This window comes from Salvelinus alpinus, chromosome 24, assembly GCF_045679555.1.
Source record: "Salvelinus alpinus chromosome 24, SLU_Salpinus.1, whole genome shotgun sequence".
NCBI classification, from domain to species: domain Eukaryota; kingdom Metazoa; phylum Chordata; class Actinopteri; order Salmoniformes; family Salmonidae; genus Salvelinus; species Salvelinus alpinus.
In genome coordinates, this window is record NC_092109.1 from 37311062 (window position 1) to 37327624 (window position 16563).

General features: G+C 43.7%; 1 protein-coding gene across 1 annotated transcript in view; it reads left to right on the forward strand.

Moving 5' to 3' along the window:
• The first annotated feature begins 8901 nt into the window (after positions 1 to 8901).
• Positions 8902 to 16563, forward strand: part of LOC139552798 (reticulon-4 receptor-like 1) — a 261936-nt gene continuing 254274 nt past the window's right edge. The window contains exon 1 of the mRNA XM_071364841.1: positions 8902 to 9659. Coding sequence (XP_071220942.1) covers positions 9647 to 9659 — 13 coding nt within the window. The 5' untranslated portion in view covers positions 8902 to 9646. The remainder of the gene's footprint in view (positions 9660 to 16563) is intronic.

The following is a 16563-nucleotide window of genomic DNA, read 5'->3' on the forward strand; positions in this document are numbered from 1 at the left end:
GAAACAACTTTTCGGCTAGCCTCTGAAACTGACGAAACAAAGGAACTGATCATCCCAGTGCTGGTAATGAAAGGCTGTCACCTATCTCATCCCATTATAGGTTTCAATGTTATCGAGCACATCCTGACAATGACCGAAAAGACTAAACGATACAGTACAATAAAAACAGCTTTCCCAAGCCTCAAAAGAAACAAGGTGAGTGCTTTTATACAGGCTGTTAGCGCAGAACAGACAGATGAATACGCAGTGAAAACCAAGAAAGAGAAGGTTGCTATCCCAAAACACAGTAGCATTCAGATTGAGTGCCGCGTAGCTTCCCAGCCTTTCAAAGAGGACATGACAATGCTTTTCCAGCCAGACCTGAACCCGCAGTGGCCAGACGACCTTGAGTTCTTTGACGCACTAGTCAGAGTCAGGATAGGTGCTTTTCCAGTTATCAGGCTTGATGTCTCTAACCCCACTGACCACGACATTGCCCTGCTAGGACGCACAATAATCGGTACAGTACAAACCATTATGACTGTGTTACCTGCCCAAGTCTTTGAAAAAACAGTCACCCCAGCCACAGTGAATCACACCAGCGTTCGAACCCCATGTACTGCTACTGAACAGTGGGATCCACCAGTAGGCTTAACTCACCTAACCGAAGAGCAGAGAGAGGTTGTTAGGCAAATGCTTAGAGAAGAGTGTCACTCCTTCTCCAGATCAGAAAATGACATTGGCTGCATTGAACGATTGAAAATGACTATTTCTCTAAAGGACTCTGAACCAGTCAAGCGCACATACATGTCAGTGCCCAGGCCACTGTATCAGGAGATTAAGGGTTACCTTTATGACCTCATAGCCCAGGGCTGGGTTAGGAAGTCAAACTCTTCATATTCTTCACCTGTCGTGTGCGTTCGTAAGAAGGATGGGACCCTCCGGTTGTGTATAGATTACAGAGACCTGAACAGAAAGACACATCCCGACCGCCAGCCCATCCCTCGGGTCCAAGACATCATGGACAGTTTAGGTGGTAATTCCTGGTTCTCCCTCTTAGATCAGGGAAAAGCTTATCACCAGGGGTTCATCTCTGAAGAAAGCAGACCACTGACAGCATTTGTGACCCCGTGGGGACTCTATGAGTGGATACGGATGCCATTCGGCCTCATGAACGCTCCTGCAGCTTTTCAGCGGTGTATGGAGGAGTGTTTGGAAGGGCTCGGGGATGACATCTGCATTCCTTATCTGGACGACACGCTTGTTTTCAGTAAAACTTTCGACAGCCATGTGAATGATGTGCAAAAAGTTTTGCAGCGTCTCAGAGAGTATGGCATTAAACTCAAACCAAGTAAGTGTGATCTCTTTAAACCCCAGGTCCGTTATTTGGGCAGAGTAGTGTCTGCAGAGGGCAACCGAGTTGACCCAGCCGATTTTGAAGCAGTAAGAGCATTGAAAGAAATCAGACCAGAGACTGTGGGCCAGCTCAGACAAATGCTTGGTTTACTCACTTACTACAGACAGTACATCAAAGACTTTTCTAGGAGGGCCAGCTGCCTGTATGACCTCCTGAAAGCAGATTCAGAGAAATTACCTGACCACCCACGGAAAAGAAAAACAAAGAAAATAAGTCATGTGGTGCCCTCAAACAAGCCAATCCTGTGGACTGACCAGCATCAACAGGCACTTGAACAGCTGATTGAGTGTTTGCTTCACCCACCAGTCTTAGGTTTCCCTGATTTCACTCAGCCATTTGTTGTACACACTGATGCGTCACACCAAGGCTTGGGAGCAGTTCTTTACCAAAAGCAAGATGGGAAGCTTAGGGTCATTGCTTATGGCTCTCGAACCTTAACAGCAGCTGAGAAGAACTATCACTACCACTCGGGCAAGCTAGAATTTCTAGCTCTAAAATGGGCAATCACTGATAAGTTCCATGATTATTTGTACTATGCTCCATCCTTCACTGTATACAGCGATAACAATCCGCTCAGCTACATTCTGTCTACTGCGAAACTGAACGCAACCACTTCCAGGTGGGTTTCAGAATTGGCTGATTTCCACTTTACAATAAAGTACAGGCCAGGCAGAGAGAACGGTGATGCAGATGCGTTGTCAAGGATGCCACTGGATGTAGAGTCACTGATGAGAGAATGTTCTGAGGAGCTTCCACCAGACACCATTGCCGCCACGATACAAGCAGTTGAGGTACAGAAAGAGGCTGTTGTACCTTGGTCACTTTCAGCTGCAGCTATGTCAGTGTCAGCTGAAGGTGAGACAACCACTGCAACAACCAGCTCGATCCCAAAAGATGGGATAAGAGAAGCACAAGAATCTGATCCGGTCATCCGTCCTGTGCTCAATTTCAAACTGTCTGGTTCCAAACCGCCAGTTAAAGAGCAAAAGGAATTCAGTCCAAAGACAAAATGCCTATTCAGGGAATGGGACAAATTGACAATAGACAGTGATGGCATTCTGTACAGAATCACTACAGCCCGCAAGCAGTTAGTTCTACCAGAGCAGTACAAAGGTAAAGTGATGGAAGAGTTGCACAATAACATGGGACACCAAGGTACTGACCGCACTGTATCACTAGTACGTGACCGCTTCTTCTGGCCATATATGCAATCTGACATCGAGCACTATGTGACTAAAACTTGTAGCTGTGTCAAGCAGAAAAAGCCAGCACATGAAGCAAGAGCTCCTCTGACAAACATTGTGACAACACAGCCATTTGAACTGGTATGTATAGACTTCCTTCATCTCGACAGATGCAAAGGGGGATATGAGTACATCCTCGTGATTGTTGATCATTTTACAAGTTTCACTCAAGCCTACGCCACCACATCAAAGTCAGGTAAAACTGCTGCAAATCTCATCTTCAATGACTTTGCCCTGAAGTTTGGGTTCCCGTCCCGCATCCACCATGACCAAGGGGGAGAATTTGAAAATCAGTTGTTCCATCAGTTAAAGAAACTCAGTGGCATGGCGGGGTCCAGAACAACACCCTACCACCCGATGGGGAACGGTCAAGTGGAACGCATGAACAGAACATTGTTGCAAATGTTAAAGACACTAACTGAGACACAAAAGTCAAATTGGAAGGAGTCTCTGAACAAACTGGTTTATTCCTATAACTGCACCCGTTGCGAAGTGACTGGCTATTCACCATTTTATCTTCTGTTTGGGAGATCACCCAGGCTTCCAGTTGATATGCTCTTTGGATTGTGCACAGAGGCAGGTTCCAGTAACCATCGAGACTACGTGGAGAACTGGAAACGAGGGGTGGAAGAAGCATACGCCATTGCAAATGAAAATGCTCAGAAAGCCGCTGAAAGAAGTAAGAAGTACTATGACGCTAAAGTTAGGAGTTCAGTGCTACAGCCTGGCGAGCGAGTTCTGATTAAAAACCTGACACCAAGAGGAGGACCAGGCAAACTCCGTAACTATTGGGAAGATACAATTCACACAGTAGTGAGACAAATGGGTTCAGACCTGCCGATTTATGAATTGAGACCAGAAAAGGGTAGGGGACGCTCCAGGGTCCTGCACAGAAACCTGCTCATGTCCTGTGACAACTTACCTTTTGAGACACAACCAGAAATGACCAAAGATGACAAAAGTCAGAAAAAAAGGAGACATCGGCCTGCATCACATCCTCTAGATTCTGATGAAGACAGCGGGGATGAATATGACCTTCATCATGAGCCGCTACAGGTTCCAACATCTCCTACAGTACCTGAGGAGAGGAATGCTGAACCAGCGAGAGGGTGGGAACACAGGCCCCCACCAGTGAAACAGACAGTTGCGGTGCCAGTCCCTGATACGCTACCAGCACAGCCTCTTGTTGAAAAGCGGCTGGAGGAGACAACAACAGTTCAAGACCTGCCTGCTGAGGAGATGAACTTGCCTGCTGAAAATTTGCGTGATGATCGTCCACCAAGTGCCTTTCCTTCATTAACTGATGCTGCTGAACCTGAGGAACCAGCCTACCAGCTGCCACAAAGAGAGAGACACCCTCCAAGACGTATCACCTATGATCAGCTTGGTATCCCTTCCTGCTACAGTATCCAGCCACAGTTGTTCCCTGTCTACTCTGCACCAGGACTGGTTCCATGGCTGCCACCACTACAGCAATGTTACTTTCAGCCACCTTACATGTATGGGCTTCAGCAAACATGAGGCTACAGAGTTGACATGTTTGACCATGGACTACTGACTGATTTCACAGACTGTCACAAGAGACAATTTGCAGACTATGCATTCAGATCATTAAAATTGATGGACTGTTGATCAATAGTATGAGAAAGGACTGTTTATGTTATACAGCTGGTCAACAGATATGGACTGTGAATAACTTGTTAGTTATATTTGAACTGTGACCCTTGACCTCTGCTCAAGTACTACCTTACAGAAGAGGATTTTCTAGGTCCAGTGCATACAGACTGTTGAAGAAGACAATGTTGGTAATGTTGGGACAACATTTATTTTGTCGGGGAGAGTGTGACAGGTTAAAGGAAATACTAATAGCCTGTTATACATTAAAAAGTATTAGTAAATTCATAGTATGTGAGGATCTTAAAACATCTAAGGTTAAGAAGATCATGCATTCAGTATTAGTTGATAGATTGATAACATTTATATAATTGTGTTAAAATCCGTCAAGCATACAAAGGGTACGAATTGTGAGAGGAATGTGTAAACGTTATGTTGATTACTTTATGTTGTCGTGGGTAAAAGTGTTAATCTGTGATCTACTAAATGCTTTTAATCTATGAGCCTGAGATCGATTGCTCTGGTCTCCACTCAAGTTCACGGAGAATTCGCGGTCTTTTTCTCATTGCACTAAACGTTCAATGAGTAAACGTTCCGTATCACGCTCTCGTGATTCTTTCTACCCTTTTTCAGGTATGTTATTGATGATTAAAAATAGTAATTTAAATGTAATAACTTGCTAACATGTCAAGAGTGTTTAAGGTTTGTTTTAGTAACATATTGAGGAAGTTAGTTAAGTTTGCAGAGAGTAATATGAGCCGTGCTCGGTTGCAGCTAGCTTCGTACTGCTAGGTAGCTGCCATTTTATGTCGATTGTGAATGTGCGTTAATAAGATATTTTGCGGCGTTATTTGTGTAATGGTTTTTCAAACACTTTATTGCCTGTTGATAAATTGTGTTTTGGTTTACTGAGTTAAAGCTTTGCTTGACAGTTATATTGAAAATAGTATTTGTTTCAGTGATGTACAGTGTATACTGTTATGATTTGAATAAGCCTTGTACCCTACAAAACTCTATTTCCTGTAGATCTGTTATTCTGTAAAATGTGTTACTTTTGTAAAATGATTGCACTAAACGTTCAATGAGTAAACGTTCCGTATCACGCTCTCGTGATTCTTTCTACCCTTTTCAGGGGTGTAACAAAGACAGATATACATATAAACAGACAGAGGCAGAAAGACAGACAGAAATGCAGCCAGACAGACATACAGACAGATAGATACAGTTGAAGTATGAAGTTTACATACACTTAGGTTGGAGTCATTAAAACTCGTTTTTCAACCACTCCACAGATTTCTTGTTAATTAATAAATTAAAGAAACACAAAACACAACGTACTGACATGAAAACAGAGTCAATAACACCTGAGGAAAGAACCAAGGGGAGTGACAGATATAGGGAAGATAATCAAGGAGGTGATGGAGTCCAGGTGAGTGAGGCGCTGGTGCGCTTGACGATGGTGACAGGTGTGTGGGATAATCAGCAGCCTGATGACCTAGAGGCCGGAGAGGAAGTATACGTGACAATTACACTAATATAGACATTTTAAATGTTATATTATTGGCTATGTAAAGTGTTGTAACAATGTGCAAATAGTTGAAATATGGAAGATAAAATAAATAAACAGATAAATACAGGTTGTATATATAATGGTGTTTGTTCTTTACAAGTTGCCCTTTTCGTGTGGCAACAGGTCACAAATCTTGCTGCTGTGGTGGAACGCTGTGGTATTTCACTTAATAGATGTGGGAGTTTATCAAGATTCTTTGGTTGTCTGTGTAATCTGAGCGATTTGTTTTCATATTATTTTTGGGTCTGTGCATCTGAGGGAAATATGTGTGTCTAAATTGGTCATACATTTGGCAGGAGGTTAGGAAGTGCAACTCAGTTTCCACCTCATGTTGTGGGCAGTGGGCAAATAGCCAGTCTTCTCTTGAGAGCCAGGTCTGCCTCCAGTGGGTCTGAAGTTATCATACACTAAGTTGACTGTGCATTTAAACAGCTTGGAAAATTCCAGAAAATTATGTCATGGTTTTAGAAGCTTCTGATAGGCTAATTGACATCATTTGAGTCAATTGGAGGTGTACCTGTGGATGTATTTCAAGGCCTACCTTCAAATGCAGTGCCTCTGCTTGACATCATGGGAAAATCAGCCAAGACCTCAGAAAAAATAGTAGACCTTCACAAGTCTGGTTCATCCTTGGGAGCAAAGGTACCACGTTCATCTGTACAAACAATAGTACGCAAGCATAAACACCATTGGATCACGCAGCCGTCATAGCCGTCAAGGAGACGCGTTCTGTCTCCTAGAGAAGAACGTACTTTGGTGCGAAAAGTGCAAATCAATCCCAGAACAACAGCAAAAGACCTTGTGAAGATGCTGGAGGAAACAGGTACAAAAGTATCTATATCCACAGTAAAACGAGTCCTATATCGACATAACCTGAACGGCCGCTCAGCAAGGAAGAAGCCACTGCTCCAAAACCGCCATAAAAAAGCCAGACTACGGTTTGCAACTGCACATGGGGACAACGATTGTACTTTTTGGAGAAATTTCCTCTGGTCTGATGAAACAAAAATAGAACTGTTTGGCCGTAATGACCATTGTTATGTTTGGAGGAAAAAGGAGGACTCTTGCAAGCCGAAGAACACCATCCCAACCGTGAAGCACGGGTGTGGCAGCATCATGTTGTGGGGGTGCTTTGCTGCAGGAGGGACTGGTGCACTTCACAAAGTAGATGGCATCATGAGGGGGGAAAATTATGTTGAAGCAACATCTCAAGACATCAGTCAGGAAGTTTATAGCTTGGTCGCAAATGGGTCTTCCAAATGGACAATGACCCCAGGCATACTTCCACAGTTGTGGCAAAATGACTTAAGGACAACAAAGTCAAGGTATTGGAGTGGCCATCACAAAGCCCTGACCTCCATCCTATAGAACATTTGTGGGCAGAACTGAAAAAGAGTGTGCTAGCAAGGAGGCCTACAAACCTGACTCAGTAGCACCAGCTCTGTCAGGAGGAATGGGCCAAAATTCACCCAACTTATTGTGGGAAGCTTGTGGAAGGCTACCCGAAATGTTTGACCCAAGTTAAACAATTTAAAGGCAATGCTAACAAATACTAATTGAGTGTATGTAAACTTCTGACCCACTGGGAATGTGATGGAAGAAATAAAAGCTGGGATATGTTGTCGGAAAGAGGCAGGCAGAAAGGCAGACAGAGGAAAGCTTGCAGACAGGCAGACAGAAATACTGTGAGGTAGACAGAGAGATAGGTAGGTAGACAGACAGCTAGATAGATAGACAGGCAGAAAGACAGATATACATATAAACAGACAGAAATGCAGAAAGACAGACAGACAGATAGGTGGGCAGGTAGACAGAGAGACAGACAGACAGGTACGCAGACAAAGCTTCAGAAAGACATACAGACAGACAGAGAGAGATTTAGACAGACAGACAGACAGACAGACAGACAGACAGACAGACAGACAGACAGACAGGGAGAGATAGGTAGGCAGGCAGGCAGACAGGCAGAGAAACAGGCAGACAAGCAGATTAACAGGCAAACAGACAGACAGGAAGAGAGACAGACAGAAAGGCAGACAGACAGACAGACAGACAGACAGACAGACAGACAGACAGACAGACAGACAGACAGACAGACAGACAGACAGACAGACAGACAGACAGACAGAGAGGCAGAAAGACAGACAGGTAGGCTCACTGACAGGCAAACAGATAGTCAGACAGACAGACAGACAAATAGGTTGGCAGGCAGACAGAGATGCAGAAAGACAGACAGACAGACAGACAGACAGAGAGAGAGACCGGTAGACAGAGAGACAAACAGACAGAGAGAGACAGACAAACAGACAGACAGACAGACATACAGAAACGCAGACAAACAGAAAGAGAGGCATAAAGAGAGGAAGACAGAAAGACAGAGAAACAGATAGATAGGCTGACAGACTGAAAGGCAGACAGATAGATAGATAAACAGACATACAGACATACAGACAGACAGACAGAAAGACAGACATACAGCCAGACAGAGGCAGGCAGGCAGGCAGGCAGGCAGGCAGGCAGGCAGACAGACAGACAGACAGATAGGCAGAAAGATACACAGAGAGGCAGAAAGACAGACAGACAGATAGACAAATTGACAGGCATACAGAGGAGCAGAGAGACAGGCAGACAGACAGGCAGAGAGACAGAGGGGCAGACAGACAAACAGACAGGCAGGTGGATATACAGCCAGAAAGGGAGACAGACAGGCAGATAGGCACACAGACAGAAAGTCAGATTGGCAGACAAACAGACAGGCTAGCAGACAGACAGATATTCAGAAAGGCAGTTAGGCAGACATACACACAGATAAACAGACTGACAGAGAGGCAGACAGATAGACAAGCAGGCAGGCAGACAGACAGACAGTAATACGAAGGCTGACAGACAGATAGGCACACAGACAGACAGAAAGACAGCCAGACAGACAGACAGGCAGGCAGACAGACAGAGAGGCATCCAGACAGACAGAGAGGCAGAAAGACAGACTTGCAGATGGATGCTTGTGTTCCTCAAATAAGGGCTGAGAGCGAGAGAGAGAGAGAGAGAGCGAGAGACTCAGTGCTAGAGAGACAGCGGCAGAGAAATAATGGTGAGACACGCGGCGCACGCTCCACGGTCTGTTCTCGTCATCCGTCAGATCATCTCCTCGAGAGAAGGGAGACTGAAAGGGCTGCCGCGAGCCAGCCAGTAACGGAGAAGGCACTGACCCATTCTGCTTTCCTGCCTTGTCGAATAACAAGTGATTTTTGGGAGTGGATATATTGTTTTGTCAATTTTAAGAGCTAAAAGCTCGAAATGGAAAAAGTAAACGGTCTCCGTAACGGGTATTCATCTATTTGTGCCACATAACATTCAGACGACAGCGAGAAAGTTACAGCTTTCTCTTTTCAACCGAATTGCTTGAATAAAGACTAGGCTACAGTGGGCTAGAATTAAAACGCTCAGGTGACCATAAAGAGCCGAGTTTACAGCGTGCGACACCGGCAAAACAGAAGAAGCGCCTCCGATGTGTTTATGGATAGATAGGGCATCTTGAATAGATTCTTCCAGATGCTTTAACTTCGTCTATGTCGGAATATCTGCGGGTGTGTTTTCAACTCTGCCTGTCAACACTGTTCATTTCAGACCAGAGGAAATTTAACAGTGATTCGCAAGGGAAGACGAAAACACCAACGATCAAAAGATTAATCCAAAACGGTTCAAAAATCAAACTGGCAGTTTTATTGCGGAGTACCAGACGAGAAACCTACATTCTCCCCGAGACGTCCAAGCAGGATGGAACTCAAACTGGGATACTAGACCGGTAGAACAATCGCCGTCATGTTTGGAAGAGGTAAGAAACATATTTTTTTGTGAGCCTATATCGCTGTAGTAGTGTTTAATCGGCCATTTGTTTTTTGTGTGAATTTGTCACATTTACAGTGTGTTGTTGGGAATGTCTTTGACTATGATATGTTGCTGCATGGATTACGACAGTTTTGAGAATATCTGTCGTTGATGACCAACCTACAGTAGACTAGCGTTCTATCACGATTTGGAATGCATTTGGGATTTACGTGTATCCCTCTGTGTGTGGTCGGTATATGTGTAGGCTCTACTGTCGACTACATTGTTTCTCAAATATCCAAGTGTATGTGCGCGCTTGTGTGTGTATATCCTGCGCGCTTGTGTCTAGTCCACGGAAAGGTCTGCATAGAGGTGTGTGTATAGCTTCCCAGCTAGCACATTTGGTTCCTTGGAAGTTGTGGGAAACAGTTTTTTGGCTTCACATTGGTTGTGGGTAGAAGCCAGTAAGTTTTCTAACCGGTAAAACTGAAGGTTTTTAAAAATATTCTGAGAACATAAGTTTGGTCTCTCTTTATGTCGTGTTGTGGTGTCTCTCTTTTCGTGATGTGTGTTTTGCCATATATTTTTTTGTTGTTATTTTCTTATCCCAGCACCCGTCACAGCAGACCTTATTGTAAATAAGAATTTGTTCTTAACTGACTTGCCTAATTAAATAAAAGTTCTTTTTTTTTAAAGTGAAAATGTCGCCTGTTCTATGAAGGTTTATTTTTAGGTTGCAGGGAGGTTCTGAGAACATTTTACTCTGGTTCCAGGGAGGTTCTGAGAACATTTTACTCTGGTTCCAGGGAGGTTCTGAGAACATTTTACTCTGGTTCCAGGGAGGTTCTGAGAACATTTTACTCTGGTTCCAGGGAGGTTCTGAGAACATTTTACTCTGGTTCCAGGGAGGTTCTGAGAACATTTTACTCTGGTTACAGGGAGGTTCTGAGAACATTTCACTCTGGTTCCAGGGAGGTTCTGAGAACATTTCACTCTGGTTCATTGAAGGTTTTCCTAGGAGGTTTTATTAACGCTCTGAGAAAAGAAATTATAGGATATTTCAATTTAAAAAAAATAACAACTTTCTTAAAACTTTAGCTAAATGTTTCAATAAAAGTTTTAGTAACACTGCTAGCTTTATTTTGGGTAAACTTTTTTTTTACTCCAAGCACAGATAGGACTCATAGAAATGTATTTCCTTGAGATTAATCACGCAAACATGTATTTTATATTGTGACACGGCATCAGTGAGATTCCAACCTATAATCTTCTGTTCTTTATCCATGGAATTAGTCCACTGCGCCTCCAAGGATGGCTCTAGCATGCCAATTATTTTATGGATACAAAGCTGTAAATTTTTTGTCTATTCAAACAGAACCCATTTCAAAGGAAATTAACACTCATTAAGATCAGGTGTGGCCAATTAGTGGGTGCGGCCAACACACCGGATAATACAAGAGAGTTGGCTTGATGCTGAGAAAGGAATGTATATGTTTTTAAATAACATTCTTGGAATGTTCTCTGAATCTTACTAAAGTTTTCTTTTGTTTTGAGTTTCCTTAACGTTCTTGGAACAATTTGAGAACATGACTCTTAATAGAACCATCATGAAACCTGTAGGAAATGTTATGCTGAAGTGCTGAAATTCCCACAGAAGAACGTTGTTCTTAACATTCTCTGAACTATTTGAGAACATTCTCAATGTCAAACCAGTTGGAGAACGTTCCTAGAACATGACCAAAATTGAAAATCAAATCAAATCAAATTGTATTGGTCACATACACATGGTTAGCTGATGATAATGCGAGTGTAGTGAAATGCTTGTGGTTCTAGTTCCGACAGTGCAGTAATATCTAACAAGTAATCTAACAATTCCCCAACAACTACCTAATACACACAAATCTAAAGGGTGAATAAGAATATGTACATATAAGTATATGGATGAGTGATTGCCAAGCGTTATAGGCAAGGTGCAATAGATGGTATAAAATACAGTATATACATGTGATATGAGTAATGTAAAAAATGTAAACATAATTTAAAGTGCCATTGTTTAAAGTGACTAGCGATCCATTTATTAAAAGTGTCCAGTGATTGGGTCTCAATGTAGGCAGCAGCCTCTCTGAGTTAATGATTGCTGTTTAACAGTCTGATGGCCTTGAGATAGAATGTCACGATCGTTATAATGAATGGACCAAGGCGCAGCGTGCGTAGATTTCCACATGTTTATTTAAATGAAACTCCCAGAAAACTAATGTAGTGCTCGCAGGCAACTATACATAGACAAGATCCCATAAAACACAATGGGGAAATGGCTGCCTCTGATTGGGAACCATACCAGGCCAACATAGATATATAAAAACTAGAGTACCCATCCTAGTCACACCCTGACCTAACCAAAATAGAGAATAACAAGGCTCTCTAAGGTCAGGGCATGACATAGAAGCTGTTTTTCACTCTCTCGGTCCCAGCTTTGATGCACCTGTACTGACCTCGCCTTTTTATTTTTTATTTTTTACATTTTACCTTTATTTAACTAGGCAAGTCAGTTAAGAACAAATTCTTATGGATGGTAGCGGTATGAACAGGCAGTGGCTTGGGTGGTTGTTGTCCTTGATGATCTTTTTGGCCTTCCTGTGACATCGGGTGCTGTAGGTGTCATGGAGGGCAGGTAGTTTGCCCCCGGTGATGCGTTGTGTAGACTGCACCACCCTCTGGAGAGCCCTGCGGTTGAGGGCGGTGCAGTTTCCGTACCAGCCTGTGATACAGCCCGACAGGATGCTTTCGATAGTGCATCTGTAAAAGTTTGTCAGGGTTTTGGGTGACAAGCCAAATTCCTTCAGCCTCCTGAGGTTGAAGAGGCGCTGTTGCGCCTTCTTCACCACACTGTCTGTGTGGGTGGACCATTTTCAGTTTATCTGTGATGTGTATGCCCAGGAACTTAAAACTTTCCACCTTCTCCACTGCTGTCTTTTCGATGTGGATAGGGGGCTGCTCCCTCTGCTGTTTCCTGAAGTCCACGATCATCTCCTTTGTTTTGTTGACATTGAGTGAGAGGTTGTTTTCCTGACAGCACACTCCAAGTGCCCTCACCTCCTCCCTGTAGGCTGTCTCATCGTTGTTGGTAATCAAGCCCACTACTGCTGTGTCGTCTGCAAACTTGATGATGGAGGTGCAGTCGTGGGTGAACAGGGAGTACAGGAGTGGGCTGAGCACAAACCCTTGTGGGGTCCCATTGTTGAGGGTCAGCGAAGTGGGGATGTTGTTTCCTACCTTCACCACCTGAGGGCGGCCATCAGAAAGTCCAGGACTTAATTGCACAGGGCGGGGTCGAGTCCCAGGGTCTCGAGCTTAATGATGAGTTTGGAGGGTACTATGGTGTTAAATGCTGAGCTGTAGTCAATGAACAGCATTCCTACATAGGTATTCCTTTTGTCCAGATGGGATTGGGCAGTGTGCAGTGTGATGGCGATTGCGTCATCTGTGGACCTGTTAGGGCGGTACACAAACTGAAGTGGGTCTAGGGTGGCCGGTAAGGTGGAGGTGATATGATCCTTGACTAGTCTCTCAAAGCACTTCATGATGACAGAAGTTAGTGCTACGGGGGGTAGTCATTTAGTTCAGTTATCTTTGCCTTCTTGGGTACAGGAACCATTTTAGCCATCTTGAAGCATGTGGGGACAACAGACTGGGATAGGGAGCAATTTAATATGTTCGTAACACACCAGCTAGCTGGTCTGCGCATGCTCTGAGGATGCAGCTAGGGATGCCGTCTGGGCCAGCAGCCTTCCGAGGGTAAACACATTTAAATGTTTTACTCACGTCGGCCACGGAGAAGGAGGGGGGGGCAGTCCTTGTTAGCGGGCTGCAACGGCGGCACTGTGTTATCCTCAAAGTGGGCAAAGGTGTTTCATTTGTCTGGAAGCATGACGTCAGTGTCAGTGACGTGGCAGTTTTTTTAGTGTAGTTTGTGATTTCCTGTGGACCCTGCCACATATGTCTCGTGTCTGAGCCGTTGAATTGCGACCACCTTGTCCCTGTACCGGCATTTCGCTTGTTTGATTGCCTTGCTGAGGGAATAACTACACTGTGTATATTCAGCCATATTCCCAGACCTCTTTCAGTGGTTAAATGCTGTGGTTCGCGCTTTCAGTTTTGCGAGAATGCCGCCATCCACCCTGGTTAGGGTACGTTTTAATAGTCACAGTGGGAACAACATCTCCAATGCACTTCTTTATAAACTCACTCAACGAGTCAGCGTATAGATCGATGTTGTTCTCTGAGGCTGACCGGAACATATTCCAGTCCTCGTGATCAAACCAACCAATCTTGAAGCGTGGCTTCCGATTGGTCAGATCAGCGTTGAATAGTTCTCGTCACTGGTACATCCTGTTTGAGTTTCTGCCTATAAGACGGTAGGAGCAAGATGGCGTCGTGGTCGGAATTCCCGAAAGGAGGGCGGGGGAGGGCTTTGTATGCATCGCGGAAGTTAGAGTAGCAGTGATCGAGTGTATTACCCCTGCGTGTAGTGCAATCAATATGCTGATAGAATTTAGGTAGCCTTGTTCTCAAATTTGCTTTGTTAAAATCCCCAGCTACAATAAATGCAGCCTCAGGATATATGGTTTCCAGTTTACATAGAGTCCAGTGAAGCTCCTTGAGGGCCGTCTTGGTGTTTGCTTGAGGGGGAATGTACACCGCTGTGACTATAACTGATGAGAATTCTCTTGGCAGGTTAAATGGCCGGCATTTGATTGTAAGGATTTCTAGGTCGGGTGAGCAGAAGAACTTGAACTCCTGTATGTTGTTATGATTACACCATGAGTCATTAATCATGAAGCATTCACCCCCGCCCTTCCTCGTCCCAGAGAGGTGTTTATCTCTGTCGGCGCCCTGCGTGGAGAAGCCCGGTGGCTGATCCGATTCCGACAACATATCCCAAGAGAGCCATGTTTCCGTGAAACAGAGAATGTTACAATCTCTGATGTCTCTCTGGAAGGCAACCCTTGGTCGAATTTCGTCTACCTTGTTGTCAAGAGACTGGACATTGGCGAGTAGTATACTCGGAAGCGGTGGGCGATGTGCACGTCTATGGAGCCTGACCAGAAGGCCGCTCCGTCTGCCCCTTCTGTAGCGTCGTTGTCTTGGGTCGGCTTCTGGGATTAGATCCATTGTCCTGGGTGGTGGTCCGAACAGAGGATCCACTTCAGGAAAGTCGTATTCCTGGTCGTAATGTTGGTAAGTTGACGGTGCTCTTATGTCCAATAGTTCTTCCCGGCTGTATGTAGTAATACGACTCAAGAGTTCCTGGGGTAACAATGTAAATAAATAATACATGAAAAAAACAAATACTGCATAGTTCCCTAAGGACTCGAAAAGAGTCGACCATCTATGTCGGCACCATCTCACTGGGGGGGAGGGGGGTAAACATGTTTTAACTTTTCGGAAACGTTATGTTAAAGTAATGAAATACCAAGAAAAGTTCCTTAATGTGCTGAGAATGTTCCAAAGTCAAGCAATTATCCTGCACACCATTCCAACAAAGTTGTGGGAAGGTCTAAGAAACATAAGGTTCTCAAAACATTATGTGCTAACTGGGTTCCAAATATACTGTCAAATCCTGGAGCGTTTTGGACTGTCTTAGCATCATTAGATGAGATACCAGTTAAATGGATATATTGGGATTTTGACAATGACATTTTGGACTTTATCTACTTCCCTAGAGTCAGATTAACTTCTTGCCGCACGGATCCCTTTAGCGGGATCATTTTCGTAAACAACCGCTGAATTGCAGAGTGCCAAATTCAAAAATAATACAAAAAATATTTATAATCATGAAATCACAAGTGAAATATACCAAAACACAGCTTAGCTTGTTGTTAATCCACCTATCGTGTCAGATTTTGAAAATATGCTTTACAGTGAAAGCAATCCAAGCGTTTGTGAGTTTATCAATCACTAGACAAAATAGTAAGAACAGCTAGCCCCAAATTAGCTTGGTCACGAAAGTCAGAAAAGCAATAAAATGAATCGCTTACCTTTGATAATCTTCGGATGTTTGCACTCACGAGACTCCCAGTTACACAATAAATGTTATTTTTGTTCGATAAAGATTAGTTTTATAACCAAAAACCGCCATTTGGTTTGCGCGTTATGTTCAGAAAACCGCAGGCTTGTTCAGGTCCTGAAAGGCAGACGAAAATTCCAAAAAGTATCCGTAATGTTCGTAGAAACATGTCAAACGTTTTTTTATAATCAATCCTCAGGTTGTTTTTAACATAGATAATCGATAATATTTTTTCTAAACATAAAAATTCTGCCCCCTAGTCGAAAGAAGTTAACAGGATGAAGGAAGTTAGAGGTAGTTTTGCGAGAAAATGCTAACTGCTGTAGCTTAGCACAAAGACTGGAATCTCCAGTAAACAATTGCGCAAACGCTAGATAGGAACTTCCTTCATACTGGAGGCAGAGACATAAAACATATCCTCAAGTTCATCTGACTCTGGAGAGGTAGAAAAAGAGCCTCGTTGCCACAATCCAGAACTATCCCTTTAACATACAGATGTAGGACATTCATTTGATCACCCTGTTGCATGAGAACTTTCCTGCAATGAAAGAAATGTAAAAAAAATGTAAAACGAAATGTAATCTTTATAATAATTCACATTTCCTGTTGCTGTAGGAGTTTTTTCCTGCTGTATCAAATTGGCTCAAATTAAGACCCTTCATCTGTAAAACCTCTAGCTTCATCTTCTCTCCTGCGGCCTGGTCCGCTCAGCTTCGTTCGGCGGAAATAAAATATTTATCCACATCACGCTATATTATTCTTTAAAATAGAAGACTGCTGCTGCACAGCAGTTTACAGTTATCGGTGTGTGTATGTGCATGTAGGCATGCGTGCGCCTCAACAG